The sequence below is a fragment of the Manis javanica genome, chromosome 4 (genome assembly GCF_040802235.1).
Source record: "Manis javanica isolate MJ-LG chromosome 4, MJ_LKY, whole genome shotgun sequence".
Classification (NCBI taxonomy): Eukaryota; Metazoa; Chordata; class Mammalia; order Pholidota; family Manidae; genus Manis; species Manis javanica.
This window is the reverse complement of record NC_133159.1, coordinates 135,406,609-135,421,230: the sequence shown is the minus strand read 5'-3', so window position 1 is coordinate 135,421,230 and position 14,622 is coordinate 135,406,609. Positions and strand designations below refer to the sequence as shown.

Genomic DNA, 14,622 nt, shown 5'->3' with positions numbered 1-14,622 from the left:
CAACGCCCACCTGTCCCTGCTGAATCCCAGCAATCCTCATTTGGTGTCCTGGTTGCTGAGAGGTGTGGCCAATGGGGGACTTGCTGACCTTGCATTTTCCCAGCTTCTTTAGAGCTCTCAGAGGTCCCACCTGAGTTCCTTTAGGAAATCTTTGCTCCCTCAGCTGCCACTTGCTTGCAAGCAGAGCTTTTCTGTGAAGAGCTGGCCTGCCTCCTTGGCCTTCAGCCTGTCCTGTTTTGTCTGAGGGTTTGAGGGCATGGAGAGGGGTCTTCTCATGGAGATGAGGCTGACCTCATCTCCATGTGGGTCAAAGCAAAGCCTGCCATTCCCAATGGGCAATGCCAGGCCTTGGACCAGAGGAGCATGAGAATGAGAATGATCAGGCACAGGGGGTTGGGCTGGGGCACCCTCCCTGGAAAACCAGTGTGTCTCCTTCCTACATTCTGGGGTCCCAGTTGTGATCCAGAGGGTAGGATGAGGCCTCACTGTGTGATTCAGGGTGAGGGTACAGAGGAACATCTGCATCTACTCCGAGCCTGGTCAGGCCAGGGCAGGCCTGGGGGATGCCTTTGAAGAGCTCACATCTGGTAGGAGATGAGCAAGCAGGCAGGGCTGCCCAGGCTGTGTCCCCTGTTGGGGTTGTCTGGCCTGCCTTGGGGTGAGGATGGAAGTGTGGGTTTCTGGGGAACCTGCTTTGGCTTCTTGCATGTGTATGTCTGTGCAGGGGAGCAAGACTGATCAAGGGATAAGGCTGGTCTCTAAGGTCCTAAGTTGCTCCCCATATGTCACCTGTTCCGTCTTCTCCCTGCCCTATCCCACAGCTCTGCTGTACAAGCCCATTGACCGAGTCACCAGGAGCACCTTGGTCCTGCATGTGAGTGTCAGCCCCCTGTGTGTCAGGAGTCCAGTGTGAGACTGAGTGTGGGGTGGCAGGCCCTGGAGTCAATGAGAAAACCCATCTGGGGAGCTGGGCAGAGGGTCCCTGGGCCTGACTGCACCTGCCTGGCCTGCGGTAACCATGCCAACGGGAGCAAAGCCTACAAATAGCTTGGCTACTAAGCTTGACATTTGGCCGAATGCTCCCTAGGAGCCAGGCACTTCCTGCCTCCCCACCCCTGCCTAATGATCTCCAGGGTCTTTGGAGCAGCAGTGGGGTGGGGTGGGGGTCTCTCCCAGCTGCTTGGTGAGATGGGACTCCACCTGGCTTGTCCTGCGGGAGGAGGAGCAACGACTACAGCAGGAGCAAGTCCTCACCCTGGCTGCTCTGACCCTAAGTTTTAGTTAAGATTTTGCAGGCATGAGCCACTTGACCATATGGATCCCTGAGTGCCCCCCTCAGAATCCCTTTTGTGAGGGTTGAGTACTCCCCACTCTCTTCCCGTTGAGCCCTAGAACTGCTCCCCTGACTCACCACCCCATCCCGTCCCAGGACCTGCTGAAGCACACACCTGTGGACCACCCAGACTACCCACTGCTACAGGACGCCCTCCGCATCTCCCAGAACTTCCTGTCCAGCATCAATGAGGACATTGACCCCCGCCGGACTGCAGTCACAACCCCCAAGGGGGAGGTGAGCTTAGGACCCCACACAGCCTAGCACCCAGGCTGAGGAAGGTACAATGGACCAGATCACCCATCCATGCTCTTCTGCAACCTTGGGCACTGCATCCTTGTCCTCTGGGCATCTCCAGCCCTGATACCCAATGCCCAGGCACGGAGAGGTCTTCAGGCCCTGGACTGAGAGCTTTAAGTTCAGCATCTCATTCATCTTCATAATAATTCTCAAGGCAAAAGAGGAAGCTGAGGCTTGGAGAGTCTCTGCAGGTCTGGCACAAGGTCTCTTGGCCGTAAGTGTTGGCACTGGATTCTTTAGCTCAGTTTATCTGTCTGCAAGCCTCTACACTGCAAAGCTGGGGCTCTGGCTATCTCATAATTGAATGCAAACATCTACCTCTGGGCAGTATAATGTCCTCAGGGTCCCTGGAATATAATGGTTCAGTCTGAGGGAGCTCCTTGGAGTCTGAAGGAGTGGGAGCTCTGGGCTGCCTCTGATTATCCTGCATGAGTAGATGGGCAGGAGCTAAGGACTGAGCCGGATACGAGAGGTGGCTGAGGCTGCCAGGTTGCTGGACTGTCCCAGGTGGGCACCTGGATATGATACAGTAGCACCAGTTCCTTGGGGGCCCTTCTTGGTGGAAGGGTGGGGTGCCCCAATGAAGAATCAGAGGAACAGTTACCCACATGGGTCAGCACTCTGACCCACATACAGACAGTGCTTCCTGTCCAGAAGAGGTAATTAAGTGGCATTTAGGAGTGAAGGCTGGCTGGGTTTATGCTCATTCATTCCATTTATGAGCTTCCAGTGTCTCCTGGGGAGGGAAGTAATGAGGGATAGGGTCTGGAGAGTGACTAATGGGGCATAGACAGCTGTCCCTGTATGCAGCTCCCAACCCTGATTTGCAAACCCTGAAAATATCACTAGTTTGTCTGACTCAGGGATATCTGGAAGATCGCCACAGGGCTTAGAGCACTGTCAGTTTCAGATCATTTTAATTGTAAACTTTCAACCTGTTCACCTACATTTGCAGCATATATAGGTCACATGGTATATAACATACACACAGAACACTGGAAGACTCTGACAGCCCAGAGGCCCTCAGGCTGGCAGGAAGCAAAATGCTCTTGACCATCCAGAGCTCACATTAGAGATGGCTGCAGCTTCACCCGGACACTGCTATGGCCTCTTGGAGGATAGTCCAGGATCTCCCATCCACCTGTGGGGTGGTTGAAGAATCCCCTCAGAGGTAGCATTAACAGGCCTGAGTGAGTCTGTAAGGTGAACTGAAATTAGATCAGCTTCTTAGGCGGGCTTGGGGGTTTCTGGGGCTGGGTGGGGAGGGGAGGGTTCCTGCCCAGAGTGGAAGAATCAAGTGGTCTGGGACTAAGGTCTCTCCAGGTGGGAGCTGTTGAGTGCTGCAGGAAGGTGTGAAGCTACCATTTGTTAATCACATATTATGGGCCATGCACTATGCTTCATAAATCCTACCTTATGGAGCAGATGACATTATCCCCATTTTACAGATGGTAAGACTGAGACTCATAGAGGTCAGAGAACTTGCCCAAGATCATAGCCAGAAAGTGGCAGAGTCCTCATTCAAGCCCGTGTCTGTGTGATCCCAAAGCCAGCCTAACCACCAGGCAGTACAGCCCCTCCCGGCAGCAGCCCTACCAGAAAGGTGCCCCCAGGACAAGCTGGGCGCTGGGCAGACTTCCCCTGAGCTGGTGCGGGTGGGTGTGCCATCTCTCTCAGACACGGCAGCTGGTGAAGGATGGCTTCTTGGTGGAAGTGTCGGAGGGCTCCCGGAAGCTGCGGCACGTCTTCCTCTTTACAGATGTCCTACTGTGCGCCAAGCTAAAGAAGACATCTGCAGGGTGAGTATGGGTGAGCCTAGAGTGCAAGGTGAGAGGGTACTAGGTCCTGCTTCCTGTGGAGCTGCCCAGCAACCTAGGGGCAGTCTGCATTTTTTTCCCCTTATAAAAATGCATTAATTAATTTTGTTTTGCACATAGCCTTTTGCTAAGAATAAATCATGTTTTTAATTATAAAGATAATGTAAGCAAATTACAGGGAAAAAACCCATCACATATGCATTTGTCTCCTGCTGCTATATTTCCTTCCATTTAAAAAAACTGAATAAAATGTTCTTATGTTTTTTCATGCACTTGTAATCAGAGTGAATACCTAATTCTGGGCTTTGCTTTCTCCTTTTCACGTCATAAGCATTTTCCCTGTTGCTGCTTAATCTTCATAATCATCATTTTACTTTTCCTGCATGATGTTACAAGTGGATATGCCATAATTTACTTAAGCATTCTCCTTTTATTAGACATCTCTAAATTTTTGCTAACTGCAATTCAGTGAATATTCATTAAATCTGCTATCATTTATTGAGTGCTGATGCTATTCCAGGTGTCATGACAAATGCTTTGCATATATTATTTCTGATCTTCCCAACAAAGTAGGTATTACTATCCCCATGTCACAGATGAGAGAAAAACCTTAGAGAAGTTAAATAAGTTGCCCAAGGTCACACAACTGAAAGTGGAAGAGATGGGATTTGAACCTTAATCTGACATGAAAGCTTCTTTCCACTTCCATCTCCATGCCCAGTGTTACAGGTCCACTCTGTGCCATGGGCAGTAAAGGTCATTCACTTTTCATGCTACATTCTTCCATCTACCTTCTTTATCACCTACTGCGTGCCAAGTATACTACCTTACAGTCCAAGGGAGACAAGCCATAGGCTCATGCAACACCAAGGGACAGCAATGAGAGGTGCCAATCTAAATCCCAGGGGATGAGAGAGGAGAGGTTATTCTGAGCTTCAGTAGTGGGCTTGACTCCCTGGAACTGGATCATATTTGAGATAATTCTGAGGCAGAGATGGCAGTCATAAGCAAACCTACCTGTGCTTGCAGTCCTTTGCCATGGCAGATGTTACTAATGAGCCATGACACTATTTCCCACTAGTCCGGATGTGGCTTTATAATCTTCACCCAGCACCCCGTGTGACCCCTGTTGATCAGGGCTGGCATTCACACTAACATGTGGATTCCATCTCTAGCCTAAAGGGTAATGAATATGAGCTGAGTATAGCTAGGCTAGGAGGGAAGGGAGAGTTGGGTGGGGAACAGAAGGTGTGAGCCCACTCTTAGTCCTATCCTTGAGGTTTGGGGTGTTTAAAAACATCAGTCTTACTGGGCCAGAAGACTGCCAAGGCCAGGTGAGTGCCCTTGCTGCATGACCCTAGAACCTGGCTGTCGTTACTCTGCGAGTTTGTTTCCTGATCGGACTCCTCAAGGACAGGGATCATTCTTGCCTGTGACGAGTTTTCATTACATCCCTTCCTGGGGGGTTTTTGGTTCCAGCAGTTCGTGCTTGAAGAGCCAAGGTCCCTCTGGCTCATGTCTCCCTCTGGCTTGTTTGCAGAAAGCACCAGCAATATGACTGCAAATGGTACATTCCCCTGGCCGACCTCGTGTTTCCCTCCCCTGAGGAGTCTGAGGCCAGCCCCCAGGTGCACCCCTTCCCAGACCATGAGCTGGAGGACATGAAAATGAAGATCTCTGCCCTCAAGAGTGAAATCCAGAAGGAGGTGAGCGGAGCTTAGCGCCTGAGCTGGGACAGGGAGTGGGGGCTCTTTGAACCAGACATGCAGGAGAGGCGGAAGGAGGGGAAGTTGTAGGGCTAGGAAGTCTGATAAGGGAGCCAAGGGTGGAAAAGTGGTGTCCTCAAGTGTGTATGTACAGGCTCAGGGAAAGACTGACCACGGCAGGTTAGCCCTGAGCAGAGCGGGGAGGGCCAGGGGGCCAGTGCTCAGAACTTCATGGGGTTCATTAGGAAAACTTCCTGAAGAACAGTGCGTGTCAGACACTGTAGAAAAGGGAAGCAGGAGGAGCAGGCTTCCTTAAGGCAAAGCAAGGTGTGTGCGAGAGAAGGACCTGGGAGGCCTCTTGGAAACTGACAGACCAAGTAGCTAAAGAAAGAAAGAAAGAGGGGCCTCAAATACCACAATTAACACAGAAGCTTGTGCCCTGACAGAGAAATGAGGTTGTTTTCAAACTCATTGGAACATTCAGACATTTATTGTGTCTTAGACTGCAAAGGAAATGTCAAATTTTTTAAAAAGTTGAGAGCATCTGATCATGTTCACAGACCACAGTGCAGCAAAATTAGAAATCAACAACCAGAATGTAGTTAAGTATATCCCTGGAAAGTTAAACCTTTCAGTGTAAAGAGGGAATCAAAATAGAAACTGCAAACTGTATAGAATTATAGAATGTGAAAATGAGAACACCACATATTAAAACCCATGGGACGTTGCCAAGGTGCTATTTGGAGGAAAATGTGTAGCCTTAAATTCATATACTGGGAAACAGTGGCTAGAGGAAAGCACCCCAGTAGGAGGGCATGGAGAGGGTGTGGAGAGGCTTGCTTGGTTAGCCTGGCCTCTCTTCCTTCCCCGTCCAAGCTCAGCTTAGGCCTCACCTCCCTTGATATTCTTCCCTGATATCCTCCCACTGGTTCCTGACTTTGCCTCTTTGCTTTGCTTTGTTGCTACTAAATTATGATTGCACGGTCTGCTTTCTGTTTTCCCCGCTAGTATTTGAACTCTAGTGAGGGGTCTGTTTTCTTCAGGTCTGTGTCCCTAGTACTTAGCACATAGTGAATAGATGCCTCATAAACAGTTGCCAAGGAACACCTGACCGATGGCCCATAAGGGACCATTCAGCTTGGACATCTGTCTCTGAAGGAGAGGAAGACCACACTGATAACTCAGGGATGTTTGGGGCGGAGGCAGTGTCCTAGAACTGGGAGTCTGATTCTGCCCAGAGGGAAGCACAGGGGTCCTCCTGAATGGCTGACCCCCACCCTGCCCCTGCTTCAGTCTTGCCTGTTTCCCCACCTGGCACTGCCCACCAGCCCCACCCCAGAGGCATCCTGCATGCATGTTTCGCACTCGGTCCTGGGAGTTGGCAGGCTTTGTCCCTTCCCTCCTGCTCCAAGTGTGCAGACATGGCCTTCTGTTCAGTCAGATCAGCACTTAGTGAGCTCCACTGGCTACTGGCTGCAGGGGTTTGCCAGACGCCCTCACAGAGTTCCTTGTCCCGTGGAGAAGACAGAAGTGGCCACAGCATGTGACACAGCATGAGGAAAGCCACTGGAAAGTCACAGTTGTTCTCTGAGTCATAGAAGAAACAGTGATTTATTCTTTTAATAATACTTTATTAAACTCACAAATTCTTTTTCTAATCACCAAAGTAACACCGGCATATTATAACAAGAAATACTGAAGTATATATAGTGTAAAACTGGTCATCACCCATCCCCATTGTTGAAGTTTGAAGTGTATTTTTCTAGACTCATAAATACTTTTATGAGGGGGTGGAGTGTATTTTTTTTTAATGAAACTGAACAACGTGCAGTTTTGCAACTGAAGCTTTTCACTTAAAGCTGCACCTTTGAGCTCTCAGTAGCAGATTCTTTTTAACAGCTGCATCCTATTCTGTTGCTTGACTGCACAATGATGTATTTGGACATTTAGATTTTTTTGGTTTCTTTACTGTTAACAGGCAATTCTGCAGTAAATATCACTGCACTCATATTTCTCTCTGTCCCTACAAGGCTGGAGCTGAGATCTTCTGCTTTTAATTGCCAGATTTATCTCTGAAAAGGTTGCATCTGATTAGGTTCCCCACAGCAGTGTGTGAGTGTCATTGTTCCCCAACACTGTCTGTGAGCACTTGTTATAATTTTGCCAGTCTAGTGGGGGAAAAAATGCTGCAGAGATGAATTCTAACTGAGGAGCTTGGGGAGGGTGTTAGAACTGAGACTCAAAGCATAAGAGCAGTTAATAAAAGGGAAGGGGTCCTTTATAAAATAAAAACTTGAAATATCAGAGAAGGGGACACTGGCCAAGTGGGAATGTCTTGTTAGAGAATGGGACTAATGCCGGGAGGCCGAGGTGGAGGGTTGAGGGCGGCCATGGTGGGGGAGCTGGGTTTTGTGGTTGGAGCCCAGCCTTGGGAGGTGCCATGTGCCAGGCCAGGAATTAGTGGGGGCTTTATGGTGAAAGGAGTCTGAGGTTTTTAAGCAGAGCATCTTGATAGTATCCGGGATTTAATTTAGAGATGACTGAGTGTCAACACAGAGGCTACTGCCACTGAAATAAGATTTTTATTCCTTAGGGAAGGGGGCACATCGTACAGTGTAGGGCCACAGGGGAAGCACCAGGTTTGGTCAGGGGGCAGAAGGCACATGTGGAAGGCATGGCCCAGAACCTGTATCATTGTCTGTGGGAAAGGAAGGCAGGAGAGGGCAATAGCTTTGGCCTGGGAGTTTGAAAAATGTCAGCAGGCTCTGGGCTGTAGGACTAGTCACTAGTTGTCCAGTACCTAGCTCTGGGTTATGTGGGGCAGAGGAAATATTAGCTTGACATGTGAGAGGTAGATAAAGGAGGTGGTTGGGGGTACGATTCCAGATTGGTTGCTTTACATAGGAAAGGTATGCGCCCAGAGAAGTCCTTTACTATTTTAGGAATTAGTTTACCCACGTGAGGCTGTTTTCTCCCTGGCCAGCTAGGCCCCCAAGATGTCAAAGCATTATAAAACATAGAAAAAGAAAAAAAAATCAAGTGGAATGTAAGTGTGAGGGAAACCACCTTACCCTCCATCCCCTGCAGAAAGCCAACAAAGGACAGAGCCGAGCCATCGAGCGCCTGAAAAAGAAGATGTTTGAGAATGAGTTTTTGCTGCTGCTCAATTCCCCTACAATCCCATTTCGGATCCACAATCGGAATGGAAAGGTCAGGAAGGGTGGGGATGAGACAAAGATAGCACCCTTCCTCAGTGCAGGGCTGCCCACTCTCTATGGTTCCTGGCACTGATTTCTGGGGATCAGAGTCAGGCCCCCAACTCCGAGGAGGCTGCCATGGCTCCTGCCCTGGACTCCCTCTCCCTGCTGGTGTGGAACAAGTGCCCTCTGCTGGCCATCACTGGCACTGCCACTCCTGTCACTAAGCTTCCCAGGAAGGAGGCCCTACTCCCAGCTGCTTCTTTCTCCAAGCCTAGGGGTACCTGGATAAAAAGGAGCTTTGTGGGGACCCCAGAATCCAGAAATGTACTTGGCCTAACTGTGGTCACCCCACTGGATTCTCATTTCTCTTCAGAGCTACCTGTTCCTACTGTCCTCGGACTATGAGAGGTCAGAGTGGAGAGAAGCAATTCAGAAACTACAGAAGAAAGGTAAAGTCCTGCCTGACACTACACTGCCCTGACAGTGTCTATGGCAACGAGGGGCTTTTTGCATTCCCATGCACTTTCATGTACAGTATCTCCTCTTTGACTCTCAGTCACTTATTAAGTACTAGGGCAGATAATGCTTAATTGATATTACTGATCAATTGAACCCCAAGGAATTGAAGTGATTTGCTTAAGGTGTAAATTAGAAACAGAACTGCACCCAGAGCCTAGGATTGTCTGTCTCTTTCTCTTGCACCCACTGTCTCATACACACATTCATGAGCCTCTCTAGTTAGATTCTCCCATTCTTCTCTCTGACTGTCCCCATGTGAATGTCTACAAGTCTAACCTACTTCCAATGATCAACTCTGCCCCTAAATCCTCCTGTAGCCCCAAAGAAGAGCAGCAGGTCCTAGTGGACCTGTGATGATGTTCCCCTCTCTTGGCTCCTCCTACAGATCTCCAGGCCTTTGTCCTGAGCTCAGTGGAGCTCCAGGTGCTCACAGGATCCTGTTTCAAACTTAGGACTGTACACAACATTCCTGTCACCAGCAATAAAGATGGTAAGTTCTGAAGTCCAAGGTTGCCTTGTCAGCAGGTCCAAGGTCCCAGGGCATTTCTGGGACCTTCCACAAGGGCCTAGCCAGACACTTGGCTACAAGTGTTTGATCTCTGCTCGGACTGGAACAACTCAGTTGCCAGATGCACAGAGAGCTTGAATAGGGGTTGTTCCCTACTGGGTTCCTAGGTAGTTCGAACTCCTTCCTAGCCCCTTCTGGCTTGAGAGAAGAATTTGGCCCCCTGGTGCACTGGGATGATAACATGTTCATGAGGTAGTCAGACAATGAAGCCAAAGACTGAGGCATGGGCAGGGTAGTGATGGTGGGGAAGGGTAGGTAGTTTAGACAGTGTGTGAGAAATAAGGCTGGAAGTGTCCAGGCACCAGATCTTGGAAGGCCTTGAATGCCAAGCAAGGGAGTTTGTTGTTCAAGCAGAGGAGCCTATGGGAGGTTTTTGAGCCAGGGAGAGCCATGATTGGGGCGGGTAACTGGCCTGGAGTGGGTGGCATCTGGCTCTCCGTGGGTCCTGGGAAGGCTCTACGCTGTGAAAAGGATTTTGGAAGCAAGCTCTCTTCTGCATATGGAGGTCATCAGCCCCCTGTGTCCCAAAGAGGAGGCAGAGCTGGACCTTCTCTCTTCCATTGGCACAAAGTGACTTAAATTGGTTAATTTTCACTTCAAAAGGCTACATGGAGGAGGACAGCCATGGGATAGGAAGGATTCAGAGGGGGAGGGAAAGCTCCCCTGCGGAAGAGTAGGAAATCCCTGGCCCAAGAGGGAAGGTGTGGGGTGGCCTCCCAAGAGGGAAGGTGTGGGGTGGCCTCCCAGGCTGAGCAGGAGGTACCAGCCCACGTTCCCGGAAGCAGTGGGATCTGGAAACTTCTCTACATAGCCACCAGGTGGTGCTGTGAGACCAAGGCTTCGACAGTGTCTCACAGCCCTGCCTGCCTCCAGCAGCCTGGGGTGAGGGGAGGATGAAGCCAGCCTCTCACCACTCTCTACTGTGGGGGTTTCTCTCTCTCGCAGACGACGAGTCTCCAGGACTCTACGGCTTCCTGCACGTCATCGTCCACTCTGCCAAGGGGTTTAAGCAGTCAGCCAGTAAGTACCCCGAGCACCAGCCAAAGGGTGGGCTGTTGTTCATCCTTTACAGAAGGTCCCTGTGGGCCCATTGCATGGGCCCCAGCTCTGCCCACCTGCTCTGTTCTGCTCTGCTCTGCCCAGGCCGAGGCCCTGCCAGTTGTCTTGAGCCGTGGGGCGTACACCCAAAGACTAGGAAACAGCTCCTCTTTATGGGAATTGTCCCTGCCATTTGTTTCCAAGGTCTGTCCTTCCCAAACCCTCCTCCACCCCCAGGTGTCCAAAATCCTGGACTCCAACCTCCCATCTGCCAGTTATAAGCTGTGTGACCTTGGGCAAGTCCCTGAACCTCTCTGAGCCTCAGCTTCTCTACAAAAGGCAATCACACTTGGTACTACTGATGCAAGAGCAGGCTTAAACATCATCATGTACATGCAGCGCCGGCACACTGCCACACACATTCTTTTTTTCACCTCCTTTATCACCATCTCCTAAATCTGTGCAGTTTTTCACATGATATGATTACACCTTTTATTTAATTTTTCTCCCTATAGGAATTTGTGAGTCAGTCAGACAGCTAATAGTTTCTGTTTGCCAGATGAGACAGCCAAGTCACAGAAAGACAAAGGACTTCACGTCACACAGAATCAGACATCCAGGGCTCCTGAATCCTCTCCTATTAGCCTGCCACTTCCTCCCCCTTCTCTTCCTCTCTGGCAGGTGAGTCTGCCCTTGACCTGCCTCTGTAATATACATGCAGAGGTTATACATTGGTTTGCCAACAGCCATCCAATAAACATTTGCTGAGAAGCCCAGTTCCTGGGGTAAACCGGCCTCCCCTTTATAGTCCCATCACCCCAAGGCAAACTGTGGTTATAGCACCTGTCATATTGTTTTGTCACTTAAAATCATCCTCTCCCCACTGTGAGTCCTTAGCAGTCAGGAACCATGTCTCCTTGGGTGAATAGGAGCTCAGAAATGCTGAATGAAGTAGTTAGTTTCCAGACACCTACTGTGTGTCTGGTACCTTCCCAGGTGCTGGAGAAAATGCAGACATGGCCAGTGTGTGGATGACACCATGGTGTGTTCGAAACTTTTCAGGTGCAGTATCTGATCCTCCTGGCATTCCTCTGAGATCACTGAGATCACGACACACGGAGCAGCTGAGGCCCAGAGGGCACAAGGCATTTTCCCAGGGTCACGCAGGCAGGTCACACAGGGGGCAGAGTAGGACCGTTGTCTTCTGACTCCAAAGCCTGTGCTTTTCCCTTTAGAGCAGCATTTCTCTCAATATGGCCAAGGGTCACTGAACTCATCACTCTGCTACTTGTACACGGGGCAGCTTCCTAGACTCCCCCCAGTCCCATGGAACTCCCTTCTGGGGTGTGGGGTGGCACTGCCCAGGAATATTCCTGGTTAGTAAGCTCCGTATGCTGTTACATACCCGAGTCTGTGGCCCACTGAACTGGACCAGGGGTCTCCCACCTCCACAGTGCCCAGGTGTCTCACTCTTCCTCTCTCGGCTTCCTGTTGGTTGGGGTAGGCCTCGGGGGGCCCACTGGGGTGAAGTGTCCCACTCCTCCAGAGCAGGTGTCCAACCTCCCAGACTGGGCTACATGGCTAGATAAGGGGTGAGCTGCTACATAATCTCTCTTTACCTCCAGATTGTCTTCACGTCCTCCGTCCACTGGGCCCAACTCGCTCAGACATTCATTCTAACTGAGGGGGTTAGGCCCCTGAATCTTCAACTGTGGCTATTATCCCAGTAAACTACGCCTGCACAGGCAGACCTAGGGTACAGGCATCATGATGGTGAAAGCACTAAGAGGGGCCAAGTGGTCTGTGCAGAGCTGGGACTCAAACCCAGCCAGTCTGACTCCAAAGCCCTTCCTTTTATCTCATGAACTAACCTTTGACAGAGGGTTCACTCACAGCAAAATCAATAAATGGTGATGGCACTACATGCCCCTCTACCTGTCAGCCACCCAGGCCCACTCCCTATCTGGCAGAAGCTAGGGGGGCTTTAGGCCCCTGGCCCTGTTCTCCTATTCATCTGTACCCATTCCCTGTGTACTCTGATACCCAGTTATGTCTAGTCTGTGTCACACCCAACTAGAGACAACTCGGGGGCAGCTCTACCCACACTCTCTTCTGCAGGAAAGCCCTTCTGACAGAGCACAGCCTAGCCAGGCAACTCCCAGGGCCTGGGAGGGACATCTGCGTCCACCCTCTGACCTCTGCCCCTTTGCCCCTTAATTCACAGTGCGTGCAGAGGATTGGCTCTAGTGCCCCGAGCCACCCCACTGACACACACCATTCCCCTGGGAAACAGCCTTGACAGCTCCCATAAAAGGGGAAGGCTGCCGAGGTCAGAGCCCAGAGGGAGTATGTCAGTGTGCCCGGGGCCTGGGGTCGATCTCACCAGTTGGGTCTCCAGCAGAAGGGAGATGTTCAGCCTTAAAGGCCGTGGTCCAAGATGGAAACCCCGGGGAAAGCAGCCCCCAGCCTTCCACCACTTTGTTACCTGAAATACCTGGTGGGTCATAAGAGCTTCACCCAACAAGTATTTACTGGTGTCTACTATGTGCAAGCCCTATTCTTGGTTCAAAGGGTGCCCTAGTGGCTGAGAAAACAAGGCTTTGGCCTTTGTGGTGTTGATATAATGGAGAGAGGGGAGACAGACATATAGATAGAAAAGAACTTCCATCAAAGTTCGGTGCTAGGAGGAAAACAACAAACCAAGCTTTCGGAATGTGAGGAGGGGCATTTTTGGTTGTCACAGTGACTGGGGGTGACCCAGAGGCCAAATGCCCTCCACAGAGTCCCACCCCAAATGCCAGTGACACCATATCAAGGAACTGGGGGTCTGGAAGGAAGGCTCCTCGAGCAGTGTGGGCGGTGATGGCCCTGGCATGCAGCCAAGCTAATCCAGGGGACAGGGACAGAGGGACTGCCTGTGCAAGGGCCCTGAGGCGGGAGCTGGTGGCAGGCGGGCAGGGTGGGGCAGAGCCATCTAAGGAGAGGGCAGAGAAACAGGAAGGGGCCAGAGCACACAGGCTGTGGGGAGTGCTGCCCCTCGGGGATGTGGGGAGGGACAGATGTCTGGTGCTTTTCCCACCTGAGTTCCCGAGCCTTGGGCCTCACCCAGCATCTCTGCCTGTTCCCCGTGCAGACCTGTACTGTACCCTGGAGGTGGATTCTTTTGGCTATTTTGTCAGCAAAGCTAAAACCAGAGTGTTCCGGGACACGACTGAGCCCAAGTGGGATGAGGTGAGTGGAGGGGGCTGGCGTCCCCCCAGGGTCCCTGAGCTACTCACCCACCCTGCCCACCCCACTCCCTGGTGGCTAGGGATGGCCACACCTGTTGGTTGGGCCAGCTCTGTCCCTCTGACCCCTCAGCCCTCCACTTCCTGCCTGTTTGGCTTCTGACTGCACATCTGTGTCTAAACGTGGGGTTTTCAGCTCAGACCCCAAACTCTACTCCTTCAGTCATTTGGAGGCCTCTGGAACTCCAGAGAGTGAGGACGCCCTTCCACGCCTCCTGAGGTGGTCCTGCCTCCTCACCCTCTCAAGGTTGGGGCCCACCCCTGCCAGGAAGCCGTGTGTCCCGCCCCTGCAGGTTCAGGAGTATTCCGTGTTTCCCCAGGAGTTTGAGATTGAGCTGGAGGGCTCTCAGTCCCTGAGGATCCTGTGCTATGAGAAGTGCTATGACAAGACCAAGGTCAACAAGGACAACAACGAGATCGTGGACAAGATCATGGGCAAAGGGCAGATCCAGGTGAGAGCCCAGACGCAGCCAGGGCACCAGGATTTTGAGGCTGTATCCATGAAGGCTGTGTTTGATTAGCCATGTCTGCCACAGGTGGCGTGAGGCCCTGAGCATTTGCTGCTGGACTGGAAGGGCCTAGGAACCCGGCAGGCTCCTGAAGGCTGGCCTCTTACCTGCTGCTAGGGTTGCTGGGAGTGCACTGGCTTAGGGTGGGTTCTGTGGGTGCTGGGAGAGGAAGGCCCTGCTTCAGGTTAGAAGTATATATGCCTATATATACTATACAGGTTAGGAACATTCTGCCACTTTTGAAGATAACTGCTATTCATTCACCTGTCAAGGGGATGCAGGCTGGGGAGATGGCATTCAGCCTGGAGCTGTCCACACTCCATCTGGCACCTTGTGTGGCCTCAT

The 14,622-nt window shown here is 51.2% G+C and overlaps 1 protein-coding gene across 5 annotated transcripts in view; it reads left to right on the top strand.

Annotated features, from left to right (window-relative positions):
• ABR (ABR activator of RhoGEF and GTPase) overlaps nt 1–14,622 on the top strand; it is a 168,747-nt gene that overhangs the window by 119,604 nt on the left and 34,521 nt on the right. For all 5 annotated transcript variants that reach the window (XM_017675342.3, XM_037022857.2, XM_037022855.2 and 2 more), the window contains 10 exons: nt 822–874; nt 1,430–1,570; nt 3,311–3,432; nt 4,991–5,156; nt 8,244–8,366; nt 8,730–8,805; nt 9,261–9,365; nt 10,389–10,463; nt 13,615–13,712; nt 14,089–14,220. In XM_017675342.3, coding sequence (XP_017530831.2) covers nt 822–874; nt 1,430–1,570; nt 3,311–3,432; nt 4,991–5,156; nt 8,244–8,366; nt 8,730–8,805; nt 9,261–9,365; nt 10,389–10,463; nt 13,615–13,712; nt 14,089–14,220 — 1,091 coding nt within the window. The remainder of the gene's footprint in view (nt 1–821; nt 875–1,429; nt 1,571–3,310; nt 3,433–4,990; nt 5,157–8,243; nt 8,367–8,729; nt 8,806–9,260; nt 9,366–10,388; nt 10,464–13,614; nt 13,713–14,088; nt 14,221–14,622) is intronic.